The sequence below is a fragment of the Gossypium arboreum genome, chromosome 13, assembly GCF_025698485.1.
Source record: "Gossypium arboreum isolate Shixiya-1 chromosome 13, ASM2569848v2, whole genome shotgun sequence".
NCBI classification, from domain to species: Eukaryota; Viridiplantae; Streptophyta; class Magnoliopsida; order Malvales; family Malvaceae; genus Gossypium; species Gossypium arboreum.
The window spans coordinates 115,843,651-115,856,148 of record NC_069082.1 but is presented as its reverse complement, the minus strand read 5'-3'; the positions used below and the strand labels follow the sequence as shown (position 1 = coordinate 115,856,148).

The following is a 12,498-nucleotide window of genomic DNA, read 5'->3' as shown; positions in this document are numbered from 1 at the left end:
TTCATTCTCTATCTAATGCGCTCCCTCCCCGCCCCGCCCCCCCTTTTCTTCTTTTCCAGGTTTTTTTTTCTCCCAATGAAACAAGAAGGGGAAAAGTTCAGAGCAAAGGAACCAACTTTCCAGAGAGATCCAACAGAAATAATCACATCGAATCAGTTGATCATGAATGCCAGGATGCATAGAACTAAGGAATCGTGAGGACACATCCAAAGTTGGCATTAAGCAAAAGTGGCAAGCCAAAACAAAGATGAAATCTTCTTATATCTTAAACTAGTGAAATTCCCAACATTTATGCAACATGCTTTTCATTAAAATAGGGGGGAAAAAGTAGAAATAGAAACAGTGACACAGCTTTCCATGATTGAAATTGTACCTGATACGATTTTGTCAAGGATATTTAATGGAAATCTTGAATCTTTTAATCTGTGGATATTTTGAGGATCCACTATCATCTTCAAAAGCCTCCTGCAAGGGCAAAGAGTCGTAAAGATAAACTAACCCCATAAAATATAATATCCTGTTGGAATAACTTACAAGTTCATCTTCAGTGAACAATTTATCAAGAAGTATGGTCTCCAGGAGCTTCGAAGAAATGATGTGACAACCATACAGAACAGTTCCTTTTCACTCTTTTTCTTTTGCAGGAGAGTCTAATGTGTACTCATTTATGCTTCTGCACGACAACTTCTAACATTAGATCAAGAAGAGAAAACTGTCAGTAAACAACTTAGAGAATCACTCACAATATCAAATATTAGGGTATATAGTAATTATTAACTCAAGAAACAAGTCTGTTTTTAGAAGATGTCAGCAGATTTGAGGTCCTAGAACGGAGGGGAGGGGGGGAAGAAAAAGAGAGAAGACAAGGAACCTTTAACAATGAAGATTCAACGGAAAACTAGGTAGAGGTTTAAAACTGCAACAAATGAGAGGGACAAAGAGACTCGCACAACATAATGTGAAAGAAACATAACACAAAAATAGAAAGAAAAATGAGCTTTGGGACAGATGAACTGTTCACATTGGGTTTTACCAAATGTGACAATTTTCAGATTTATACAATGCAGGAATATGAAATTCAGAAGATGCAACTGTTGACTGAATTGCACATCTTTTAAAGAACAGAATCAGCTTGACATGAACTTTGTACATCTCCAACAATGGAAATGAATTTACAGATTACTCTTTCTCATACACAAAAACCATTGTCAAATGTAGTCAGCCCATATCTTGATGCCGCTCTTATCCCTCAGCGTCAATATCATCATCACTGGGAGACAACTGTCTATTTTCGGACAGTGATAGTCGCCTGGGCTTTGTAGGGACTGCTTCAACAAGTCCCTCTGATGACAGGTTTAACCCAGCAGTTCCTGACGACGAACCCAAGAAACAGTGAACTGGGGCATCAGATGGAGATGATGGTGAGTAACTGTATGTGAAAATTCCCATAGGATGGTTAAACTTGCAACTTGGACCAAATTTGCAAATTCCATATCGAGAATAGAATATGCATAGAGGTTCACCCTGTTAGAATGCAGAAGTAGCAATATCAATAATATGAGAAATATCAAGCAACAAAAGAATTAAACTGGCAACAGTGCATGCCCTCATATGATAGCGAATCTCTTCTTGCAAATCAACCACATGCATGATATCATCAATGGTAATAATGCAAGGAAGACAAAATGACAAGAAGAAAGCCAACCTCAAACCACAAGGAATATGTCAAATGGATAATGGATAAGCAAAATATTCTAAGCTTGTTCAGACTAGAGTAAAAACGAAAATAAGAAAAATCAAATTAGTAAATTCTACGACTGAAGATAAAATCTGTAAAGCATTAAAGCTTCAAAACAACCATACCAAAACAAAAGCACAGTAATTAAGAATGAGAAGTTAATTTGGATGATAACCTTGTAACCTATCTTACACAAACTTCAGTAGGGACTTTGGTATGGGTTCTAGTTTAGATTTGATCCTAGGTTGACTCCTTTCATCTAAACTTTTGGACTAGTAGAGAAGGCTATGAAAAGTCTGAGAGCTGAATAAGGATACATGGATACCATAATATTATAGGACTATACAAAATTGAAATTTCAGAACTAATTAGATTTGATCCAAGGTTGACTCCTTTCATCTAAACTTTTGGACTAGTAGAGTAGGCTATGAAGAGTATGAGAGCAGGATATGGATACATAGATACCATAATATTTTAGGACTACGCAAAATTGAAATTTCAGAACTAATGAAAATTCCAATTTAAGAAAACTAGGTTTCAGTTTCATTACTTCATCTTATCAAACAGTTCAGAAAAATAAATCTGGATTTTGTATTTTATAAAAAGAATAAGAACTATAGCAGTAATATATATTTAAGTCGTTGAATCTATAACATTCTAATATTTTGAATGTGTTTTTTCCTTTTTTAGAGAAAAGAAAAGCTAATTAAAAGGGGGCATAGAAGCCAACTACAGCCACTTGTGACTTAACTAGAATCTTCTTGTCATTTCAATCTCCCTTCTCATTTCTTTTTCCGATCAATGAGCACCATGGTTTTCTCTAGACCAAGAACAATTGCCCCTTTATTTACTGAAACCAATGGAGGAAGGCAGAAAGCAGGGCACAGTATCACATAAAATTGTCGGTACAATTAAGCTGGTTTCAAATCCTTTTAGTGTTCCTTACCTTCCTTTTTTTTTTCTTCTCCATCTTCCGAGGGCAAGAATGCTTCCTTATACCTCACTTTTGACAAATCAGTGGATTGTTTTTTTTCCTTAGTTCGACGCTCACATAGCATAGCAATAACTCAACTGATCTATCCATCAGAAAGAAATACTAAAACATTTCAACATAAAATATCCCAGTATTGAAATTGATTGGGACAATTAGAATCTAAAGAACAAGAACACGATTCAGTATATCATAATGAATGAAGCTAAATTCTTCAAAGTAGACCATTCTGTTCTGTCATAGTTACGAAGTTCATTTACAAGCTGACAAGACTTACTGTTCATCTTTTCCTTTTGGTACAAAGTTTACAGTTAAAAGTTCTTGGAGTAAACCCCAGTTTGTGCATAGAAAATTTAACTAAACTGGTTACATAATTCTATCAACATAAATAACTTTGTTCTCTATCATCTATTATGTCAACTTTAAGCTAATGCCAATATTCTTGGCATTATTGCCACAAAGTTGTGAACTACATTTTTCTTTCCCTGGAAAGGGCTAATAGTTGGATCTATTGAAAAGCCTCTTGAGAAATTTTCACATGGTTCAAATTATTAAATCTGATGCAGGATACAGTGGCAGAGAGAAATAGAGAGGGGAAAGACAGAAAAAAGGTAGAAGAAAGGAAACTAAAGAGAGAGAGTAATCTTTACATTAAAGCATCCAAAACTTGCCCCAAATCAGCACGGTGAAACACACAACTATCTGTAAACTTGAATTTCTAAATACCAAAAAGATTCTTTAAAGATAAAAATAGAAATTTCTTCCTCCACTGCTTTGTCCTCCATTGACTCATTACTGCATCATAAAACTTTGATTCAAAATAGCTTTAACAGGGGAAATATTTCTTTTTATTTATTTTATGTGAATCAATGGCATTGTCATGGTGTTGTCGACTTGTCATAACTCTCCTCAGAAATAGAACAATTTTGCTGCTCCTCTAAACCATAAAATACTCATTCAACCACCCTAGTAATCCTAGAATTTATGGCATAAGCAGCTGCTAATACGCTATTAGTACAGTACCCGTAGAAAATAGCTGTGACCTAATTCTTGTTTCCATCCCTTTTCAGAACAAAAGCTCGAGTATTGCCAGCCTAATAGCCTTAAACATTTTTATCCATAAACCTAACCCCTAAACTTCTTGTTTTCTAAACCCAATAGAAATGCGGGGAGATCATCCTTTGTCCTATATCCGTAAAACCTTATATCTTATGCCAATTCCTCCTAAAATAATTTAAAATTTTGCATGGCAGTTGCAGAATGACAAATTGCCAGTAGGTCTATCAAGGCAATATCCATCTTTTAACATAAAAGAATCGTTAGCTTGGGGGTGCAATTAAAACAATTAGGAGACCAAGTTTTAAAAAGAAAAGGTCATGTAAGATAATCGGTGAGGTAATGACATTTTTAGGTAGCATGAATACTAGGCGCTTTATAAACAGCTGTAATAATTTGAACAGATCAATATTCAGGAATAAACTGAAAGAATACCACTGAATACATAACTCACCGGGCGTAAAGGAAGGCCTATAGGACTCAACACACAATCAGGGGCAGGAAGAACTCTCTCTCTTGGGTGATGGAACTTACAAACTGCACCAAATTTACAATCACCAGTCTTCATGTAAAATTGGCACTCAGGCTCGCCAGGTCTCTCCGGGAATACATTCTCTCTCTGCAATGCATAAACACCTACAGGGACGGAACCGGAGCGTAACTCAGAAAAGGATGCTTGGGATCCTGCAGTTGCTGATTCATTCTGGCGAGAGGTTCCATGAATCTGGTGATTTACATTTGTCTGCTGCAGGTTCTCTGAAGAAGAGACTGATGCCAGTTGACCCTGGAGAAATAAAAAGATTTAGAATGGTAGCACCTGTCTCTCTCTCTCTCTCTCTCTCTCTCTCTCTCTCTCTCTTTTTTTTTCTTTTCTGGATAATTATGGTAGTACTTCTCAAAGATCAAAAGTTACACGCTGCATAGATTCTTGCTAGTAAAAGTGAAAATCAACCTACAGAATCAAATTCAGTTTAATTAAATATAAACAGATAAAAAAAACAAGAATATATGTATGCTCTCAGGCATTTCAATAGAGTTACAAAGTTATAGATGCAATCAAGGATTTGCACCAAACCACTAGAGGGTAAAAAATATGCTTTAGAGATAGCCACAACTCTAATATTACTAATAAACATTCTTTCTTTAAAGAAGATATATCCGTGGAGAGGTTCTAGTTTATAGAATACAATCGAGGATGCATTTCACAAGGAGAAAGAACCAGTGTTGTCAAGGTGTGAACCTAGGCACGCCTGCACCTTAGCAGTAGACAAAAAAAGCATCTTAGACCCTTCCAGGCGAGGCCATTTAACCATGCGCAAGCTTGGTGCGCCCATGCACACTTTTCTGTAAGGTGATATGTATAAAAAAGCCCATCTGTTTGAAGTTCTATTTGATTCCTTCTACTTTTCACTTTTTCCATTAGATATACCTTTACTAGTAAGAAAGGGATAGTATCAAACTCTATACTTCTAAATATTTTAGTATTCAACTATAGACATGGACCATAAAGAAATCATGCATATTGACTAATAAAAACAATTGCATGTTTGTAGATAAACTAGACAGCACTGCAGAATTTATCATCTGACATAAGCTTTATATACCTATATAGAGAGAGAGACATACAAAAGACTCATGCATTTACATATTGCGCTTCACTTCACCCAGGCTAGCATTAAGGGAGCCTAGAATTAAATCTGACGGAAGCTGGATAAAGCCTTGGAGATCATAAGTAGGCAGCGGGGGGTGTTTTTACCAGTGGTTTTTGTGATTCTTGTCATTAACATGATATAAGCTAGACTGAAGTTACAAAATTTAATTTCACGCTCGCTTCTAACCTGTCAAGTAGTTCAACAATTAGAGATACAGTTTCAAAGAAACTTCTGCAGTTCATGATTACTTTTACCAAAACCATTAAGTACTTGTTCTTCAATGAAAATACATCAGACGACAGGTTCTGGTTTATGGTATACAATTGATAATGTATTCACAAGGCGATAGAATAGCATATGAAATTATACAGATTAAGAGTTAAATTCCGATCCAACTCACCTACCAATAGTTTATTACCCACAGTACGACTTGCATATTTGATTCTAAACCATAAAACCTACTAATAAGCATGATAAGAAATACATGGCCATGTTAACTTTTAGGCCAGAGTGGTTTCCTTCACAATATCAACCAAACCAGATCTGCAGCGAATCATACTTGTCCAAGCACATCACCAGCCAGCCTCAAGTGCCTCAAACTATAAAAACAATACAACTCCACAAGCCCTGGTGAAGCACCCCTACTGCCTACTTGTGATCTCCAAGGCTTTATCCAACTTCCGTCAGATTTAATTCTAGGCTCCCTTAATGCTACCAAAATACTACTAATTTCATGCTAATGACAAGAATCACAAATCTATTGTTTCCATGGCCTCTAGATATTAGCTCAATCACATAGAGCTCATAAAATATTAGCATTAAGCAACCCTAACCAAGCTAAGAACAAGGTTCTTCTTTAAAGGGAGAGTAGAGGGAAAAAAATAGGGTCATTGGTTGAGATTGAACCATTATAGCCTCTAAATGCCTTTTATTTAGGCCCAGCAAAGGATGAAAGGTGATCAACCATAAACAAATCTTTAGAGAAGAAGGTTTATAATGCTTCTTTGAAGAACCTCTCAAGTCATGAAACAAAAATTATTATTTTCCAAACAGAAATTATTAGCATGCTGACAATTACAATCCTCGTAAGTTGCCTCACTTGTCACCTCTAGTGTTATCCAAACACATTTAAACACTAAATGAGCATGCCTAATGAACAAAGCATTAGTAATAAGCTAAGGGGAAAGCTTACACTATAAGCATTCCAGCCTGGAACTGATACCATCCCTTGTGGTAAAATCAAGGATGCATAACTTGAAGGACCTTGCCAACGAGGGCTGGGAATGAAAGATGCTCTTGACCAATTTGTAATTCCTCCTGGATGTGACTGCTGACCAGGAGTGGCCGGAGAAGGGACAGTTTGATAAATAGGAGAGCCACGCAATGAAACCATCATATTAGTTGGTTGAGGATGGTGAAATTTACAAGTGCTCCCGAACTTGCATTGTCCAGTTCTTAGATAATAAGCACACTCAGTCTCATTCTATATTTAGGAAAAGAAAAGGGAAAAAAAGTTACAGTAAGACTATGAAACACCAATAACCACACAAAAAACTACATGTTAGAAACCAATCATTGAAGAAATACAGCATGCATTAACAAGGTCCAAACTCATACAACAATCAAACAGAACTTTTAGGCTAAAAATGGTCAAAAAATCCAGCAGTACTTTTTGTTCATGAGTCTATATTTAAGGTGAAAACCAAATTCATAACTCAAAAGTGAAAAGAGGGAAGGTTCTGTTTGAGTCATAGCAAGTGATAAAAATTTTACTTTATCATCCTTGTCTTTATATATGTGTTTTTCATATTGGATTCAAATGATAAACCAATTCATGATATGACTATAAAGTTGGACAAGTTATCTAGATGACATTAATTTCCGGTTTTGCTAAATAAATATTATAATTTTTTGTTTTAAAGTGAAAAGGTGACAAACAAAGCTGAAACTGGAAGGACATGGATATTGACTTAATTTTGTATCATAATAAATTGTACTTTAAGGAGTAAAAGGGAAAAATAAAATCCGAACCGGGCGAAGAGGATAGCCCAAAATATTTAAGGAAACTCTGCCAGCTATCCCAGCTTTGTCTCTAGGATGATGAAACTTGCATGTAGCTCCAAATTTGCAAGTTCCTGTTTTCAGGTAGTACTGCAGAGCAGTTAAGAGAAAAAAGTCAGTTGTTAGGTCCAAACATATAAGAAAATGAGAACCATAAAATCCCATAATAGGGCATGATGCAATAAAACCAAAAGCGTAGCTTCTGTTGAGATCACAGTTTAGCATCCAATGCAATAAAAGCAGGAACCAGTGATATCTTGTCTTTCTAGAATAGAAGAGTGCAAAAGAAGACAGCAAATACCAGGAGAAGTCAATCATCTAGTCAAGCTGACAATTCAGGCTTAAGTTTGACAGCTAAGTAAAAACACTAGAAGAGAAGTACCTTTTCTCGTTCCAGTTTATTAGCATATTTCTATTTTCTTAGTTTCTTTATTTGCTTATTTTCTTATATAAGGATCGAGTCAGTATTCTTCTGTCTATGAATTGCTTTTGACAACAAGAACCTTTTGAGGCAAAAGCAGAGACAAGGAAGGAAAAGACCACATACAAAATAATAGAAACCTTTATCATCATCAAAAACCTGTGTTGGTTACACTATTATTTTCAATAAAATTTCCTTTGACCTCAAATCAAATGAATCTCTCTCTGTTCAAAATCCAGCAGGAATTCTCTCTAAACCTGAAGTAATCCTCGTTTCATTATGAACAAAATGAAAAGTAGCAGGAACGCTCATTTAATTCTAGTACATCATCCATATAGATGTGAACAAATTTTGAACTGCAAAACTAATGGATCCAACAGTCAAATCCATAAGGATCCACCAATGACAACATTTGAATTGCAGTGAAAAACATGCATCAAGCTAGAATAATTGCATTCACTTTAGTATCAACATTTTTTACCGGTGATTTTGATTAAATCATCAATATACAACTAATAAAATGAATTTCCTCTTTTAGATACATAAAAGTCGTATACTCCACATTAATTATATATTGCATATAGGCACACAAGTAAAAGCAGCAACATTATTACAAGGGAACCGAGGAATAAGTACATGCCTGACATTCAGGTTGTCCTACTCTTTCTGGAAACTCACCTTTCATTCTTGCAGCAGCGATAGCCTGGAATTTGATATAATCTAAATAAACATTTCAAATGACAATTGATATTTGAAAAGTCAAATGAATAGTACAAAGTTAAATGAAATCACTGTAGCAAGTCAAGTATACCACCTTTTTTTTTTCTTGTAGCAGCAAGTTTAGTGTGAACGCATGTACAAAACCATGCTAATCTCTTGAGTATCTAATACTATATTAATTTCCTACAAAAACTTCTGTTTTAGAGTGATTTAGTTGTAAAGATCCATGTGTTAAAGTTTCACATGTCTACAACTTCAACTACCGATGTGAATGATGATGATGATAATGATGATGACAACGACAACAGGCCTCTAAATTCTAAAATTAAGCTCTTTGGTATTGTACCAAAATACCTCACTCAAAAAACATTAACTCAGAACCCAAGACTTAGTTCAGTTAGATATACAGATACCCCTAAGAGGCTATGCAAGTAATAGGTCTAAGGTTCAAATTTCAACATCTGCAACTCCATCCCCTATTCCAAATTAAGGCCTCTTTGTACAAAAATAAAAGGCATTGACTCTGAATTCATAAGAATAGTCTAAACAAGCCATGGATTTATACCAGTTTCCGGTTAGGAGGATGATTAAAATGACATGTCGCCCCAAATCTACAAAGGCCTGTCCTGATATAATAAGAACAATCAGGTTCTCCAGGACGCTCAGGATAGGGACTAGATTCCATCGTTTCACTGGATCTCAAGTTCATTTGCCACATGGCATCTGAAATAACATCAAATAGTAGGTTCAGAAAAAACATGAAAAAGCAGTGTCAAAGAACTACAAAAGGTATTGAAAATTTTCAATTCATAAACAATTTTTTGGTAAAATTCAACATTGAATATCAATTTCTATTAGCTTTAAATATCATATTTTCATCCCTCAAATTTAAAAAAGACTTACTGGATGGTCTAACAGTGATTCAAATGATTGGGAATTTAATTGAAATAACTGGAAAGGGAAGAAGATCTCCCTAACAAACATTTGGCAAGCAGCAGCAAGAAATCTCAATCAAACCATTGGCTTTTGCAAGCATCATCAGTGGCTAAAATTATTGGAGGAAAGATTTCGATTTCTATTTTTTTCTAAGGCCTTGACAAACTTTACATATTTTTTCCACTCATTTTCAAGATCCAAAGAGAAATTTTCACTTTTGAAAAATCAGCATGCTAAGGAATCATAAAGATCAACTATTAAATTGCAGAAAGTTAGAAGAACAAACAAATGTAGCGATGTTCTGTTAAATAAAAAGAAATAAAACAACTTTTAAAAAATTCTATTTCTATCTTTTATTATATATTCCTTCTATACCTTTACATATCTCCTTTAAAATGTATATTTAATTTTATGTTCAAACATTGTTTCTTAAATAAATTTAGTAGCGAAAGATATTTAATTAAAAATCCTAAATGAAAATCTCAAAAGTTTTATACAGAATTTTTTTTTTCAATTTTCACACTTGAAAAAACAATACTTATCATTCAAAAAAGGATCAAACAATATATATTTTCTACAATAAAATAAGGAGTTTGTATTTTCTTCTCTTATATGTCTATATAGGTGTAAACAAAACAGCAGTAACTATTTGATTCGACTCAAAAAGACTTTTAATTAAACACGATCGCTATAATGCTAAGCTATTAAATGAACCAAGTTCAAAAATGCTAATGCCTAACTTGAATAGTTACAAGCCTGATTGAGCTTTTCTATTTTAATATATATTTTTATTATTATCAATTAGTATTAAACAGAATCTCATTTCAAACTCGAGTTCAATTTCGAACATTTCAAATCATGATGTTAAGTCAAGCTCAAGCTTTTTACTTCTCGAGCTCACCTTAGCACGATTACACCCCTATATCTATCACAAGCCAATGAACTCATTGCAGAATCGTGACACTTTAAGTTATGTCTCCCTCTTCTACATGAGGACTATAGTTTCTTATAAATAGCATACATGTAAAAGAGGAGAAACCTAACTCTACTTGATCCTCAACCTTAACTTTTTTCTTATAATGAACAATGATAAAGAAAGAACTCCTATTTACTCTTGAAAGTTGAAAGGAATTTCAAAGAAACCAGAAAAAGGAAAATAGAAAACATGAAGTGAACTATTGTCTGGCAACCATGTAAGCGTGCATCCTCTTATTCAAAGAAAAGATTGCTTGAATAGCCTTTTCTTTAATCAAATTTTGATCAAATTCACCTAAATTGAAAAGATAATCGGTAAAAGCAGTAACAACATACACCTTAATCCTATCCAAATATATATAGAACTTAATATTTTTCTACAAGTAATAAAGCAATAAATGAAAAAAAAAGCAAAAAAAAACCATATTGGTAAAGGAGAAAAAATCATAACAAAAAATTATAAATCTTATTTTAATTCCTAGAACCTTGAATTTGACTTAAAAAATTAAGAACGTGGAATCTCTAATTCTTCCCGGCAGCCAAAACAAAGCTTGCACAATTTATTCTAAATCACTGCATAATTGCATTGCTGTTAATGATTGAAACGCAATTAAATTAATTATTAGAAATCAAAATTTACATAATTTCTTAATTAAAAACTTAACGAAAAATAGAACTGATTTTAAACAATGATCAAACCAGAATTCTCCATAAAAATGGGCAAAAGGACAATTCCCAACAAGAAAATAACCAACAAAACACATGAACTGTATTTCACTTGCGTTTCGCAAAGGAAAAAACGTAGAATAATGATCATCATCATAATAAATAATAAAGAAACGGAGTAAATCAATGAACAAATATATATAGAGAGAGAGAGAAAGAGAGAGAGAGAGAGAGACCTTGATTCAACGAAGGTGAAAGCGAGGATCCTTCAGTGACAGGCACGGCCGCCGTTGCTGTTCGTGACATAGGAATTCCAGCATCGAATGAGAATTCCATTCAACAGTCATCTTCCTCCATCACCATCACTCAACGTTGTCACGTTAGAACCACCTCCACGCACCAATTCTCATTCCACGTTCCAAAACCGCGCTGTCACCTAACCACAAAAAAAAAAAAAGAAAAAAAAACCTCTTCCCTCTCCTTCCTCCTTTGCCAACAGAAACAAAATTATAGAAATACTAAAAAAGAGAGCTCTTCTTCACGGAAAGTCTCTCTTTGTTTTCTTAAAAACAATTAATATTTTTTCCAAATTTATTTAATTTGTATGTATTTTTGATAGAAGCGAAAGAGCGTTGTTTTCTCTTCTCCACACAAAACAAAAAAAAAAAAAAGAAACAAAAATAAAAAGGGAAAAATAAATGAACCATCCAAAACCCACCCACTTTCATTTGATTTGCTTTCCTTTGTTCAGTTTTAGCACACGCGCAAATACGCAGTATATTACTTTATAGAGCCACGTCATGGGCTGTTAAATTTGTAATTGACTCTGGTCGTTACCTAATCCTATTGGTGGTTTACATAATTTTACCACCTCTTGGAGCCTGGAGGGAAACCGGTTTTACTTTCCCTGCTTTTTTTCTTTTATTACAATTTCAGATATGAAAATATAATCACAACACCACGAGACACACATGTCCAATTTTTTTTTTTTTATATTTTAGAAATTGTGATCAAAGAATTTGAAATATTGTTGAAAATAGAATAATTCTTCATAGTGGTCCTAGAGATAAGTGACATAGATCTTATTGTGAAATGACCTTAGTACAACAATTTGGTAAGTTTGACTTTTTTTTATAACTACGTATAGAAAGGACCTTAATTTTGGTTAAGATAGCCCAGATTTGACTTTTACAATCTTTCATGCTTTTAACTCCTAGATTTTAAAGAGCAACATTTAATTTTCATTCTAGATTTTGGGGCCAAAACTGATATCTTAAAACTT

At 34.1% G+C, this 12,498-nt stretch overlaps 1 protein-coding gene across 1 annotated transcript; it reads right to left on the bottom strand.

The window, feature by feature from the left end:
• Window positions 1–288: 288 nt before the first annotated feature.
• On the bottom strand, window positions 289–12,140 carry LOC108464266 (zinc finger CCCH domain-containing protein ZFN-like). Its single transcript, XM_017764462.2, has 7 exons — window positions 11,453–12,140; window positions 9,205–9,362; window positions 8,560–8,622; window positions 7,469–7,588; window positions 6,630–6,920; window positions 4,240–4,569; window positions 289–1,524 (listed from the first exon to the last, which is right to left on the bottom strand). Exons 1-7 carry the CDS (start codon window positions 11,550–11,552, stop codon window positions 1,243–1,245), a joined length of 1,344 nt encoding a protein of 447 aa, XP_017619951.1. The 5' UTR covers window positions 11,553–12,140; the 3' UTR covers window positions 289–1,242.
• Between the last annotated feature and the right edge of the window lie 358 nt (window positions 12,141–12,498).